This window comes from Phyllobates terribilis, unplaced genomic scaffold, assembly GCF_046119375.1.
Source record: "Phyllobates terribilis strain yellow unplaced genomic scaffold, ASM4611937v1 Scaffold_8__6_contigs__length_399053987, whole genome shotgun sequence".
In the NCBI taxonomy this organism is placed as follows: domain Eukaryota; kingdom Metazoa; phylum Chordata; class Amphibia; order Anura; family Dendrobatidae; genus Phyllobates; species Phyllobates terribilis.
This window is the reverse complement of record NW_027362768.1, coordinates 197,147,190-197,163,248: the sequence shown is the minus strand read 5'-3', so window position 1 is coordinate 197,163,248 and position 16,059 is coordinate 197,147,190. Positions and strand designations below refer to the sequence as shown.

At 41.8% G+C, this 16,059-nt stretch overlaps 1 protein-coding gene across 1 annotated transcript; it reads left to right on the top strand.

The window, feature by feature from the left end:
- The first annotated feature begins 675 nt into the window (after positions 1-675).
- Positions 676-15,844, top strand: LOC141157120 (vitellogenin-A2-like). Its single transcript, XM_073644007.1, has 35 exons — positions 676-814; positions 2,798-2,818; positions 4,094-4,245; positions 4,903-5,154; positions 5,244-5,405; positions 5,494-5,642; positions 5,750-5,900; positions 6,056-6,213; positions 6,356-6,521; positions 6,641-6,766; positions 6,986-7,204; positions 7,287-7,510; positions 7,652-7,749; positions 7,840-7,964; positions 8,083-8,184; positions 8,270-8,389; positions 8,469-8,658; positions 8,743-8,836; positions 8,918-9,103; positions 9,259-9,406; positions 9,506-9,719; positions 9,801-9,973; positions 10,067-10,690; positions 10,786-10,830; positions 10,972-11,052; positions 11,136-11,348; positions 11,435-11,577; positions 11,688-11,826; positions 11,918-12,053; positions 12,140-12,326; positions 12,536-12,630; positions 14,741-14,838; positions 15,041-15,200; positions 15,298-15,453; positions 15,580-15,844. Exons 1-35 carry the CDS (start codon positions 775-777, stop codon positions 15,693-15,695), a joined length of 5,463 nt encoding a protein of 1,820 aa, XP_073500108.1. The 5' UTR covers positions 676-774; the 3' UTR covers positions 15,696-15,844.
- Positions 15,845-16,059: the final 215 nt, after the last annotated feature.

Sequence of the window (16,059 nt, the reverse complement as noted above, 5' to 3'; positions counted from 1 at the left end):
AGCTGATCCAGGGGCAGCAGGGGCCCCAAAATCCACAGCTGGGATAAGCAGTGTTACTCATGCCCCCCAATTTTTCCCCATTTTTCTTCATTTTTTATGGCTACACAGACAAGATCTTGTGACAGATGTACCCCGGGGTGTAGCTATAGAGGTGGTTGTTGTATCCGAGCCCTGGCGACTGAGGGGGTCTAATGGTCCCCCTGCCAGGTGAGAAAACACTAGTGTTATAAATGACCATTGTATGTGGGCCCTGGTTCAGATCTGGCATTGGGGCCCCGCAATGAGATGTTACATTTTCATAACTATATTATAGATTTAGGGTCCTCACAGTAATTGCCCCTCAGCCATACAGACAGCACTACAGAAATATGGACCCCAAAATGAGAGAAAAGGTCTCCAGAGAACATCTGATGACTCTGCGGAGTTAATGTGACCAGAGACAGATCATGTCGACCGCGCCAAAGTCCACACAACCTGGACCTGATCCACAACCTGGACCTGCGCCAAAGGTAAAAAAGAAATGATACAAAGTATAAACTGAAAATATCCCCACATCATAGCACAGACCCGGGGGCGATAGAAGATTATTAATCCCCCGAGAAGAGAAAATCCAGAATTATCAAAAGTTCTGAGGTTAATGGTTGATGGAAGATCCTCCGGCCAAAGCTGATAAGGACCCGAGCCGATGCCAGCGGTGATGTGTCCAAGGCGTGACGGGCACCGGGAGCAGTATAAATACCCCGGGCGCTCCGCAGTCCGACATTCACCATCATCATGAGGGGAATCATCCTAGCACTAGTGCTCGCACTGGCGGGTGAGCGGCCGCTCCGAAACTAACACCTATCTGATATCTATCTATTATCTAACTATCATCTATCTATTATCTATTATCTATCTATTATCTATTATCTATCTATCATCTATCTATTATCTATCTATTATCTATCTATTATCTATCATCTATCTATTATCTATCTATCATCAATCTATTATCTATTATCTATCTATTATCTATCTATTATCTATCATCTATCTATTATCTATCTATTATCTATCATCTATCTATTATCTATTATCTATCTATTATCTATCATCTATCTAGTATCTATCATCTATCTATTATCTATCTATCATCTATCTATTATCTATCTATTATCTATCTATTATCTATCTATTATCTATCATCTATTATCTATCTATTATCTATCATCTATCTATTATCTAACTATCATCAATCTATTATCTATTATCTATCTATTATCTATCATCTATCTATTATCTATCTATCATCTATCATCTATCTATTATCTATTATCTATCTATTATCTATCATCTATCTATTATCTATCTATCATCTAACTATCATCTATCTATTATCTATTATCTATCTATTATCTATCATCTATCTATTATCTATCTATCATCTAACTATCATCTATCTATTATCTATCTATCATCTATCTATTATCTATTATCTATCTATTATCTATCTATTATCTATCAATCATCTATCTATTATCTATCTATTATCTATCATCTATCTATTATCTATCTATTATCTATCTATCATCTAACTATCATCTATCTATTATCTATCTATCATCTATCTATTATCTATTATCTATCTATCTATCATCTATCTATTATCTATCTATTATCTATCATCTATCTATTCTCTATTATCTATCATCTATCTATTATCTATCTATTATCTATCATCTAACTATCATCTATCTATTATCTATCTATTATCTATCATCTATCTATCATCTATTATCTATTATCTATCTATCTATTATCTATCATCTATCTATTATCTATCTATTATCTATCATCTATCTATTATCTATCTATTATCTATCTATTATCTATCTATTATCTATCATCTATCTATTATCTATCTATCATCTATCAATTCTCTATTATCTATCATCTATTATCTATCATCTATCTATTATCTATTATCTATCATCTATCTATTCTCTATTATCTATCTATTATCTATCATCTATCTATTATCTATCTATTATCTATCATCTATCTATTATCTCTCTATTATCTATCATCTATCTATCATCTATTATCTATTATCTATCTATCTATTATCTATCATCTATCTATTATCTATCATCTATCTATTATCTATCTATCATCTAACTATCATCTATCTATTATCTATCTATTATCTATCATCTATCTATTATCTATCTATTATCTATCATCTATCTATTATCTCTCTATCATCTATCTATCTATTATCTCTCTATGTATCCCTCATGATTGACTTTTTTCCGTCACGTTTCCTGGGTTTGCGGCGTTTCGATTATTTGCGTTGAATGTATAAAGTGTTGTGTGATATTTATTAACGCTTGTGGCTGAACCTCTTTCTCCAGTTTGTTCCCATCTCTGTTACTGAAGTAAAATTGACACTTGTTGTTAAAAAAAAATGCAGTTTATAAATCCGTCTTTCTGCTCATTTACATAGCTATCTACAGCCAATTTACCACCCACTTTTCCAAAGGGGGCAAGAGAGGCTTAAACATCAAAAAGTTGCAACATTTGTGACTTTTTTATGGTAAAAAAACTGCTGCAAAAACCTTAGAGCATTCTCCTCATAAAGTGCGACGTCTGAATTTTTCATTCTAAGTATATTCATCACTGGTGTATACAAGTATATATATATCTGGGGTCCCAATATACATATATGTGTAAATATATTTATATACACATTTACATATACAGTCACATTCCCAGTTTCTCTATGTGTGGTATAACATCTCTTCTCTTCTCCCCACAGGCGCAGACAATGCCTATATAGGTAAGATGAACCCTATAGATGGGTTCAGTATTATCCGTCTATCCAGATTGTTTTTTATAAGGAATCTCTCACCAGGTTTTTGCTTTTTAATCTGAGAGCAGCATGATGTGGGGGCCAAGAGCCTGATTCCAGCGATGTGTCACTTACTAGGCTGCTTGCTGTAGTTTCAATATTAGCAGGAGATTATCACTGCAGGACTAGGTGTCTTGTACCAGGCAGTCGGCTAATCTGTGTAGCCCCGCCCCTACCACTGATTGGCAGTTTGCTCACAATGTATAAAGGAAGCAGCCAATCAGCAATCAGGGGTGTGGGCGGGGTTATACACAGCTGGGTATTCCGAGCACTGCTACATCTACAGCAGAGAAAACAGGAATTGTATCAAAACTGCAGCAAGCAGCCCAGTAAGTGACATCAGTGGAGTCAGGGTCTCAGCCCCTACATCATGCTGCTTTCAGATTACATAACAAAAACTGCAGACAGATGAAATCCTAATGATGATGGACTATACAATGAGTGCAGTGATCTGTTCTGCAGCGACGATGAGACGTTCTTATATTATAGTCTATTGATGGACACAATCATAACAATCATTATTCTGATTATTGTATTAATTAAATAATAATTTACAGATCTGAATATTTCCTATAAATAGATTTTAGCCTTTGAGCCGCTGATCCGCGGTATCACCTGCAGTGATCACAATGACGGCTGTTTTTATTTTCTCACCTATATATTTTTATGATGTAATTTATATTTCATTTTTATTTTATGAGAATATTCTAGAAGTAGCTGAAATCTCTGGTCATCGGAGATGTCCGAGTTGTGGACTACGCTTGCTTTGTACACCTGCTGTACTAGCACACCCATCATCCTCACCACCCTCTGGCCACATTAAAAAACACAATTTCCAATGATTTATTGAATAATTCTGGGGAAGCCAAGCGTGTTTCATATCCCGGTGCCTCTTATATTAGTCCTAGAGATCATCTCTCTCTCTGGAAGACCCATCGCTTGTACATTATACAGCCAGTCCATTGATTTCAATGTGTAATACTGATAGCTCCCTGTGGAGGCGCTGCAGGACCATGAAGGCTTGCTGCCGGATTCATACACAGATTACATGTCATTACTGGCATGCTTCATAAAACAATCAGACCCTCACCACAAGCCCATTTTAGGGTCCTTCTACTATCCCTCTCATTACACCTCTCATCTGCTTTATGATCCAATGATTTCATGTATATTTTACCGGATTCTCAATTTGTCTCGTCTCAGATCCTTCGTTCAGCCAGAATAAAGTCACAGTTTTTGACTATGAGGCCTTTGTCATGACCGGAGTTCCTGAAAATGATTTTGTACGAGCTGGAATTAATATCGCCTGCAAGCTTGAGATCATTCCCTATTCCCAGAGGATGTACTTGCTAAAGGTAAAGAAGGAAAAAACCTTCCCTTATGGGTTCACAATGTAACCCATCAATAGCAGACTGGTGGGGATCTGACCTCTGATCAGCTGATTGCACCCACCATTGGTTTCCTGTTTCCTCCTCTTTGTTTACAAGTCACAGCGCCATATGCCTTGTAGTGGCTGTGTATGGCACTGCAGCTCTCTGCAGGTGATACCATTCAGACTTGGTGACAATTGGACTGCTGCCCCTCCAATCAGCTGATCATGAGGTGATGGGAATCGGACCACCAATCTGAAATTGTTGAACTAGGGTAGGTCATTAATATGGAAGTCATGGAAAACCCCTTTAACCAGTGGATCAGGGTAACTATGAATAAGTCACTAGTTGGGTGTAGATTTTAGGCTAAAGGAAAGTATAACTGATCATCCATGGAAAAAAATAATATAACAAGTCAAAGAAAACCTAACTGGTCCGAAGTATTTATCCTCCTAGAGGATCCTCCTAGATATTAATTTCTCATCAGAGGGAGCCCCAATGGTGGGATCACCAATGGCTTAGGTCAGTGGTCTACAATTCGTGGCTCTACAGCTAAGCCACAAAGTTAATACCACCAGGTGAGGAGGAAATGGGTGAAGAATTAGTTTCTTCTGTTTTTTATTTTTCTATTTTCATTTTTAGGTCCAGTCTCTGACCATCAAAGAAATCAATGGTGCGTGGCCTAAAGACCCATTCACTCGCTCCTCTAAGTTGACCCAGGTTGTTGCTGAGCAGCTCAGTAAACCCATCAAGTTTGAGTACCACAGCGGAAGAATTGGAAACGTTTATGCTTCTAATGATGTTTCCGAAACCATGGTCAACTTTTACAAAGGAATCATCAGCTTGTTCCAGGTCACCATCAAGAAGACCCAGAATGTGTACGACTTGCAAGAGGTAAGGGGATGTCCTACCATACTCTGCTGTAACCCATATCTACTTTCTTATGTTGGGTACTGACCGCTGATTCATTTCCATGCCGTTAGACAAGCATTGCCGGTGTTTGCCACACAAGATATGTGATCCAAGAAGACAAGAAAGGAGATCAACTGGTTGTTGTGAAATCCATAGATTTAAATAACTGCCAAGAAAAAGTATCAAAGGATATCGGGATGGCCTTTATGGAAGAATGCATCACCTGCAAGAGGGTACGCTCCGTGTACAATCTCAACAGGCTCGCTAACATCTGCCTTGTATCACCTGCTCATTGTCTGTTCCCCCTATAATTGCATATAGATGCACAGGAACATTCGTGATGCCGCAACTTACACCTACAAGTTGAAGAACCGGGAACACAATGCTGTTATCACCCAGGTCACATCCGAGCAGATCATCCGCTATTCTCCATTCCAAGAACGTCAAGGTGGTGCCATAATGGAAGCCAAGTAAGGAGGTTCTTCCAATCCAAACTAAACTCATGACGTACATAGGAGAATTTAGAGAATATTTTATGGATTAGCTTCATTTTTATTTACAACTTTTTTACTTTTAGGCAAATTCTCAACTGGGCAGGAACCAAGAGCACCCAACAGAGCACCCCTCAACTTCAGCTCCAGAACCGTGGAAATCTCCATTATAAGTTTGGAGATGAAATATACCAAATTCCATTTGTTCTAATCAAGACTAAGAGCCTTGAGGCACAGGTAGAAGCAGAGCACCAATATAGGCACCCCTATAGATATGCGGAGGCTTTACTCTTACCTGTCAGCAGTCATTCACTCCATTCATCAGTGTAACCCACCACATTGATATCACAAGGGCATTTCATTCCTCAATTGTTCTTTTTGTCTCCCATCAGATCGTAGAAATTCTTCAGCACATAGTACAGAACAACCAGCAGAAACTCCATAAGGACGTCTCCATAAAGTTCATGCAGCTGGTTCAGCTTTTGCGTCATGCCACCCCCGACATCATGCAGACCATTTGGAAGCAGTTTGCCGAAAAGCCAAGATATAGGTTAGTGGTTTTACATTCTGCTCGACTGGACTTCATGTCATACTGCAGAAGACTTGATAGGAGTTATCAATAAACTATGAGACCATGAATCCTATATAAACTGGTATCTCCTGATGGACACTGAACTATCTTGTTTTCCTAGACCCTGGATCCTCCAAGCTCTTCCTATGGCTGCCACAGCAGACAGCCTGAAGGTGGTCTACCAGATTATTCACAGTGGAGATCTGACAACGGCAGAATCCCTCAAATTGATTCCCTTCGCAATGCACTTCAGCAGAGCCAGCCAGCGGTCCGTGCAGATTGCTCAAGTACGTATTCACCCTGTTACCTAATATTATATCGCTAATATAATGCTCATTCTGATGTCAGTTCATTCAATATTTTAATTATATAAATTAGTCGAACATTCACATTCTTCTTGCTGCAGGATATCATCAAGAGCTCGAAAATTGAAAAAAGCCCCTCATTGTTCAAAGTTGCCATACTTGGATATGGTTCAATGGTGAAGAAATACTGCTACCGTCTCAGCACCTGTCCAGATGCAGTTCTGGAGGTGAGTTATCGCTGTGTGTGATGGAGATGATCAATTATAACTACTGAGGTCTACATGCAAAGGAGCTAACCATTTTGTAGCGTGTTTTTTTCGCGAGAAGGTAGACTATCCATGGCAACCCTCAGGTCAAGCTGACCATCACCTTGAGAGGCGGACATACAGACCTCCTATAAGTCTACATTTTAGGATTTCCTGACTTTTGTGCTTTATGTTTTATAGCCTCTCCAAGATTTGGCAGCAGAAGCCCTAAGCAAGGTCCATGAAGAAGACATGGCTCTCGCATTGAAAGCCCTGGGTAATGCTGGTCAGTCAGAATGCTTAAAACGGATTCAGAAATTCCTGCCAGGATTTTCTTCCAGTGCCTCCCAACTTCCAGTCAGGATCAAGGTTGATGCCGTCATGGCTTTAAGGAATATTGCCAAGCAGGACCCCCGTAGAGTAAGATAGCCTACTAGAACTCTTATTTTATTCACTTTTTGGGACATTTTGGATAATAACTTGACTGGCCTATACATTCTAGGTTCAAGAAATCCTTATGCAAGTCTACATGAACCGTGAGGCACGAACTGAAGTGAGAATGGTCGCTGTTCTGTCCTTATTTGAGACAAAACCCAACCTCGCCATGATTGCCAATATTGCAAATATCGCCGTTAGAGAGAGCAAAGCTAACCTTCAGCTTGCCAGTTTCGTCTACTCCCAGCTCAAAGCTTTGGCCAAGAGCAGCATACCTCAACTGGAGCCCCTGTGAGTATGGAGCCCACATATAATTAGAACTAAAGCCCTTTTATGAGCTTACTGAAAACAATATGATGGACCAAAATTGAGTTCAGCTTCAAAATGTCTGCCGGTATATTATTTCATGGTGTCTTGCCTATTCTCTTCTAGGGCTGCTGCTTGCAATGTTGCCCTCAAACTGTTCAACCCAAGCATTGATAGTCTGGGTTACCGCTACAGCAAGGTCATCCGTATGGATACATTCAAATGTGAGTCTACGGAAGGAGTTGTGTTTTCGTATCAGTCTATTTGCTAGTATATCATGATACTAAATTGTTTTTTTTTTTGTCATCTTGTAGACTCTTTGATGAGTGGAGCCGCAGCTAAATTGTACGTGATGAATAGTGCCAGCACCATGTTCCCCGTGTTCCTTTTATTGAAATTGAGAGGCTATATTGGTGGAGGAGAGACTGACGTTATGGAGGTACAAGAGTAACCAAAAGATTGATACCGCAGTGCCCTTGAATCCCTTTCCCTCTTTTCTGTCCACCATTATTCAATGTCAAGGAGATAAAGATTTTTCTTGTTGTTGTCTTTTAAAGGTTGGTATCAGAGGAGAAGGAATCGAGCAGATCCTGAGAAAGCAAGATGCCCAGTTCCGTGATTTCCCAATGAAGAAGAAGATCTACCAGATTGTGAAAATGGTGAGTGTTTTTTTTGTCTTTCCTTGATATTGTCCAGATGTCTTTGTTTGCGATGGATTCTGTAACTTACATTTTTTTTTGACAGCTGAAGGGATTCAAGTCTCAACCATCTCAGGCTCCACTTCTGTCTGGATACATCAAAGTCTTCGGCCAAGAATTTTCCTTCGTTAACATCAACAAAGAGACTCTTCAAACTCTGACCCGGGTAAGAAGAATGTACAACAAGTGTATATAATTTTATGCATATGTGGGTCATAGCTTATTATATGACTGGATTATTTCAGGCATTGAATGAGCCTATAGAAAGACATGCTGTCATCAAGAGCATCCTTAACAAGCTTCTGAATGGTCTGGTTGGACAATATGCAAAGGCTATTGTGGCATTTGAAGCTCGTCACATCACCCCAACTACTGTTGGTTTGCCAATGGAGTTCAGTTGGTACTCTACCGCTGTGGCCAACGCCCCTGTGAACAGTATGTCAATGTGATTGAGTTCTCTCCTGTGTCCTATCTTGTATAAGTATGGTAATTGACCAGAATATCCATTCCTCAATACAGTTGATGTCAAGATGACTCCAGCTTACACACCAGACTTCAGTATTGCTCAGTTACTGGAATCTCAGTTGCAGATCAATGCAGATGTCAACCCAAGGTGAGATTCAACCTTCACCAGGATGATCAGCGATTGTTGTCAATGAGCGGCCTAATAATGTCTTGTCTGTTATAACCGCAGTCTATTAATCCATGGTGTATCAACAATGGGAATTAACACCCCCTTAATCCAGAGCGGAATTGAATTTCATGGCAAGGTGCTCACAAACATCCCAGCAAAATTCACAGCACGCGTGGATTTGAAAGAAAAGAACATTAAATTTGAAGCCCAACCCTGCCAACAAGAGGGCGACTTACTTCAAATAAGGTACATTTAGGTCAATATATCACTAGCCTGTGTAAAAAAAAATCCAACGAAAGCTAAGAACATCCCGAGCGGCTAAAACCTAATGTCTGGAACACAAAAACTTTTGTTGGTTTACAAAACAGTGACAAATAACCATTTTCTTCAATTTTGTATAGTGCACATACTTACGCCATCTCCAGAAATGAGGAAGAATTGGATGCTGCTAAAAAGACACCATTGGTGCCAAAAGCAGTCAGTCAAAGTATCCTCCAGAAACACTTTGAGTCTACAGGCAGGACTTCCGCTGAAGGAGCAAGCATGATGGTAACAAGCAATAATTTCTATAGCCTTGAAGAAAATGCATATTTGTACTAATCACTGTACTGATCACTGTGATCAATCCTGTCTTATTCTCTTTTCCAGGAGGCCTCCTCAGAAACTGGACCCAAGAAATACATGGCTCTTGCATCTGCCCATCGCAAATATTCTTCCCAGTCACTCAAAAAATGTTTGAAATTCCCCCAAGTTGCCGTCCAACTTTGTCTTGAGAACCAGTTTTTGACAGCTGCGGCACGCAAGAACTCAATCCTCTATCATATGGTGGGAGATCTCAACACCAAAATCACAATAAAACCAGGTTAGTGGGATCATGGTACAAGACTGTTGACTCCTCCTTTGGTTTAAGGTTGTTTGACGTCTGGTCTGTGCGTATTTACAGCTCACACCGATGCCTCTATTGAAAAGATCCAAATTGAGGTCACAGCTGGACCCAAAGCAGCATCAAAGGTAATCGCCTTGATTGATGTAGAGGAGAAGGAAGGTGAACAACTGGAAGAATCTGAGATCCATAGGAGACTGAAGACCATCCTTGGCATCGATGAGCAAATTGCAGTAGGTGTTAATTAACCTATATTATTTTGCCGGTTTCCAAGAACATGAGTATGTGATGGTTTATCTGAAATGATACTCTTTTCTTTCCTACAGGCAAGGAACCAGAGCTTGGCCAAAAAGGCCAAGAAGCAGAAGGCAAAACAGAACAGAAAGCATGCACCTGCTGCAGATGGTACAGAGACTGAGTTGGTCCGTGCATTATCATCCTCAAGCTCTTCATCTTCTTCTCATTCATCTTCCTCTTCATCTTCTTCTTCTTCTTCATCATCATCACCTGGTCATAGAGCTAGAAGCCGACAACATGGTCAGAAGCCAGAAAGCTCTAGCAGTCAGTCAAGCAGCAGCAGTAGCAGCAGCAGGAAACATGGTCAAGCGCACAGACATGGCGAAGATGAAACAAAGAGAGGCCATAATAAGAAATTCAGCTCTAGCAGCAGCAGTTCCAGCAGCAGTAGTAGCAGTAGCAGTAGTAGCAGTAGCAGCAGCAGCAGCAGCAGCAGAATGGGAAGACCTAAGAGGCAAAGCAGCAGCAGCAGTAGCAGCAGCAGCAGTAGCAGCAGCAGCAGCAGTAGTAGCAGCAGCAGCTCTAGAAGGCACAACAAAGACAAGCAACAGCAGCATGACCGAGCACAGCAACACCAACATGGAAAGAAGAGCAGCAGCAGCAGCAGCGACAGCAGTGACAGCAGCAGCAGCAGCCAGTCCTCCAGAAGCAAGGTATAGTAATATAGAAGTATATGCTTGAGAACACTTATTGTGACCATATATTCCATCCATATCCATTAATAAACTTGTTCCGTTTTCCTATACAGAGACATTTTTACAACCTTCGCTTCAGACCAGTACGGGACCAAAGAGTAAGTGACTACTTTACAAACACTTGTGGATCACCTCTATCTGTGACTATTTTCATGTATTCTTCATACAGAGATGATAGAACCATATTTAGTAAAAAAAAAAATACTGTCATGTCCTGACTAGAGCCATTATCTTTCCAGACCGACAGCAAGCAGCAGTCCTCTTCATCCTCAAGCTCGTCATCTTCGAGCATCAGCCGTGGTCCTCAGCATAATCGCCAGGTAGATCTTGTTGGCACATGTGCTAAACCTAAACTTGCCTGAAATTTATAGAGCATCACATAACGACTTTTTTTTTCCCATAGAACAAATTTTTGGGTGATAACAAGCCCCCTACATTGGTCGTCACTGTCCGCGCCATCAGAAATGACAACGTTCGTCAAGGATATCAACTCATCGTCTATGCCGACTATTCCATCTCCAAACCTCGTCTCCAGGCCTACGTTGTGGACTTCACCAAGGCAAGCCGGTGGAGAGCGTGTCTAAATGCTGCAGTGCTGAGCTCCCATAAAGCTGAGGTGAGCCAATTTCTCTGTCGAATAAGTCTTCAAATATCTGTATTGAGGCCATTCCACTGACTGTGTCCACATTTTGACCAATTCAGGCCAGTCTCAAGTGGGGACAGAACTGTCAGGATTACAAGATCATAACCAAAGCTCAAACCGGTCACTTTGGTAGCCAACCTGCTGTAAAGGTGACTGTAAACTGGCCAAAAATACCATCCAAACTGAAGTATGCTTCCACATAGTAAGTTCTCTTCACTCTGCGACATTGAGAGCTCTCGTCACATGTCCACGCGTTTTGGTACATGGTCTTGTAGCATATTAGGGATTAACGAGTTGATATTTGTATATCAGCGTTTCAGAATTCATCCCAGGAGTTGCGTACTTGTTGGGAGCCTCTCAGAGATCCAAGAAGAATTCTCAGCGTGAAGCAAAACTTATCTTGTCCCTCAGTTCTTCAAGAACCGCCGATGTCATTCTCCACCTGCCAAGGGTAAACTGGGACATGAGCTTACATACTACTGAATTTCATCTTACACGGTGAACGTGATAATAATCGATGTTTTCTAATGTCCTCGCCACAGCTGACCTTGCTCTACACAGCACTCAGAATCCCACTGCCAGTCCCAGTTCGACGCGTTTCACAAAGTGAGATTCTCCAGGCCCCAACTTGGAACATATTTGCTGAAGCTCCTCAGATGATCCTGGAGTCTTTGCAAGGTTCGATGATTCACAGAAAACGTGCGAGATAAATACAATCCTTTACAAATCTGCCATTTTATTTCATATAAATTAAACATTTACAGGCGAATGTAAGGCCACCGAAAACCGCCTGACCACCTTTAATGGTGTTGACCTTGCTTATGCCATGCCTGAAAACTGCTACCACATCCTGGCCCACGACTGCAGCGATGAGATGAAATTTATGGTGATGGTGAAGAAATCTAAGCATGCTCCCGGACACAAGGACTTGAACCTTAAAGTTGGCAACTAGTGAGTATCTCACAAAAAAAAAAATCAAATAACCAATTACAAATTTTAGAAATGATTACATTTAGGAAATTCGATTAAATTTAACATTTGAAAAGCTTCTTTCCAAAAGGTGAAATATGATTCGGCGCTGGGGTGATGATTTCATACAATGAAAACTATATAGCGGTGATTGACTGTAACAATCATCTTCATTTTTTTTTCTCCGATAGTGACATTTCCATGTCCTACAAATCTGAATCACCGGAAATGACCCTCAATGGAGTTTCCCTATCAGAAAGCCAGCTCCCATACAAGTCAATGGCCGGTAGGTGCTTGTAATTTATAGACCCATGGAAGGGAAGCTGCAGTATTGAAGGGAATGTGTCAGAAAATTATCAAGGGATGAAGTCAATTTTTAATAGGTTCTTCTGATGTTTTTTTTTTAATTTCTATGACATCTATACTTCAAAAATCCTGAAGTTTTGCTGTTTTGACTTTGGGCACGGAACCTAATTCCAGGCTGACACGTCCTGTTTTACAGAGATCACTTCCTCTCATTATCATCACAGACAGGTTTACAATGACAGGTAACACCTACATATAGATACAGAGGATCCACTATTAATAATAAATGATTTCCCAACATACCTACTCATCCCGCTCCCTGCACAATTACGTCTGCAAAGGTCACAGGGCATGACCACAACACTCTCCCACAGAAACCATCAGGTGGTGTCACAACTCACCTCCCCCTCTCTGCACCATGACCTCCGCACAGATCATAGAGCATGACCACAACACTCTCCCACAGAAACCAAGAGGTGGTGTCACAACTCACCTCCCCCTCTCTGCACCATGACCTCCGCACAGATCATAGAGCATGACCACAACACTCTCCCACAGAAACCATCAGGTGGTGTCACAACTCACCTCCCCCTCTCTGCACCATGACCTCCGCACAGATCATAGAGCATGACCACAACACTCTCCCACAGAAACCATCAGGTGGTGTCACAACTCACTTCCTCCTCTCTGCACCATGACCTCCGCACAGATCATAGATCATGACCACAACACTCTCCCACAGAAACCAATAGGTGGTGTCACAACTCACCTCCCCGTCTCTGCACCATGACCTCCGCACAGATCATAGAGCATGCCCATAACACTCTCCCACAGAAACCATCAGGTGGTGTCACAACTCACCTCCCCCTCTCTGCACCATGACCTCCGCACAGATCATAGAGCATGACCACAACACTCTCCCACAGAAACCATCAGGTGGTGTCACAACTCACTTCCTCCTCTCTGCACCATGACCTCCGCACAGATCATAGAGCATGACCACAACACTCTCCCACAGAAACCAATAGGTGGTGTCACAACTCACCTCTCCGTCTCTGCACCATGACCTCCGCACAGATCATAGAGCATGCCCATAACACTCTCCCACAGAAACCATCAGGTGGTGTCACAACTCACCTCCCCCTCTCTGCACCATGACCTCCGCACAGATCATAGAGCATGACCACAACACTCTCCCACAGAAACCATCAGGTGGTGTCACAACTCACCTCCTCCTCTCTGCACCATGACCTCCGCACAGATCATAGAGCATGACCACAACACTCTCCCACAGAAACCAATAGGTGGTGTCACAACTCACCTCCCCCTCTCTGCACCATGAACTCCGCACAGATCATAGAGCATGACCACAACACTCTCCCACAGAAACCAATAGGTGGTGTCACAACTCACCTCCCCCTCTCTGCACCATGAACTCCGCACAGATCATAGAGCATGACCACAACACTCTCCCACAGAAACCAATAGGTGGTGTCACAACTCACCTCCCCCTCTCTGCACCATGAACTCCGCACAGATCATAGAGCATGACCACAACACTCTCCCACAGAAACCAATAGGTGGTGTCACAACTCACCTCCCCCTCTCTGCACCATGAACTCCGCACAGATCATAGAGCATGACCACAACACTCTCCCACAGAAACCAATAGGTGGTGTCACAACTCACCTCCCCCTCTCTGCACCATGAACTCCGCACAGATCATAGAGCATGCCCATAACGCTCTCCTGGAGAAGTTTATAAATGACACAGCTCACCTTCCCTTCCTGCACAATGATTTCTGCACAGGTCACAGGTCTTACCCATTTTTCCCAAGAAGTCAGTGAACATCTCCAGACTATTGTTTCCTATGGTCCGTATAGCTGCTGCAAAGAATATGTCTAAATACCATTACCAGAACCCCATACAAGATGGTCGCCTTCATAATCATATACACAAAATAAAATGAAAATATCTACAATTAAGAAATAAAAACAGAGAAAATATTTATCACTAGATGTCTCATTAGTAATAATTCTACATGTGATACATTCGCTCTAACTTTACCATATACAATTTTGATCTTTTAGATCCGGCGGTGGAGATTCTGAAAGCAGAAAATGGTTTGTCCATCTTGGCACCAAAATATGGCATTGACAGGCTCAACTACGATGGATTGAACATCCAGGTACTTCCGGTGTGATTGTATTCTGAAGTGGCTCATAATGTTCTAGTGAATAATAAGGATTTCCGTGTGTGAGGTTCTGGTAGACATGGATCGAAAAGTGAGAGGTTTAAAACCCACCACAAAGGTTCAGAGGGTCGGAAACTGTTCTAGGTAAGACCAGATTGTGATTTCTAAACAGTTTACGGAATGAATGGTTTTCCAGGTCATACCAGCCGTCTGGATGAAGGGCCAGACCTGCGGTTTATGTGGCCGCAATGATGACGAGTCAATACAGGAGTTCCGTAGACCAGATGGTTCCGTGGCCCTGGATGGAATGAGCCATATTCACTCTTGGATTCTTCCTGCCCAGACTTGTGCTGAAGGTAATTTAGGCATCTTTGCTCCGTTCTCAGATATCCTGAGTTTACCTTTGCAATAGATCCAGAACATGGCCCTAACACAGCTTTCTCTTGCTTCAAGGTTGCAATGTTCAACAATCTCTTGTGAAACTCGAGAAGGAAATCGATGGTGAAAATGCCAAGTGTTACTCAGTCCATCCCGTATTACGATGCGCCAAAGGATGCTCCCCAGTGAAGACCACCGAAGTAACCACTGGTTTCCACTGCCTGCCTGCTGGTGAGTGTAACCTTCCTCTTTGTAAAGTATTTTGACCCTTCACTCTCAAATAATGATGACTTAACTCAAAAGGGGGCCATTTTTTTTTACCATGGATTATGACTTTCTATGTCTTCCTCTCTGTAGGAGCAACTCTGGACCTGGTTGAAGGACAAGTGAGCCTGGACAAGTCTGAAGACTTCACAGAACTCGTGGAAGCGCACACATCCTGTTCGTGTGAAAACACAGCATGCTCCTCTTAATCCGGCGTCCTGCCATCACCATCCTTTAATTCTCTGTATAATCTGTGCACCCCACAGAGACATGATTTTCATTTCAGGGTGACCCCCAAGAAGTAATCTAGACTTTGTAATGTATTTCTTCATTCCCAATAAAAGTTTGCATTCTAAAATATTTTCCTCATGGCTCCACTTTCGGTCACAGATTTTCGTGAAGGTTGGCATTCATTCGTAGTCATATACATAAGAGATGACTGGTTGGGGTAGCAAATCCAAGGATACAGGGGAAGCACGGGAGAAATGTTGTAGACTGTGAGAAGCTGACAAGAGGCGAGCGGAGAAGGAGGTCTTGTGAGGAGCGGAGATGATGGTGGTACTGATATAGCAG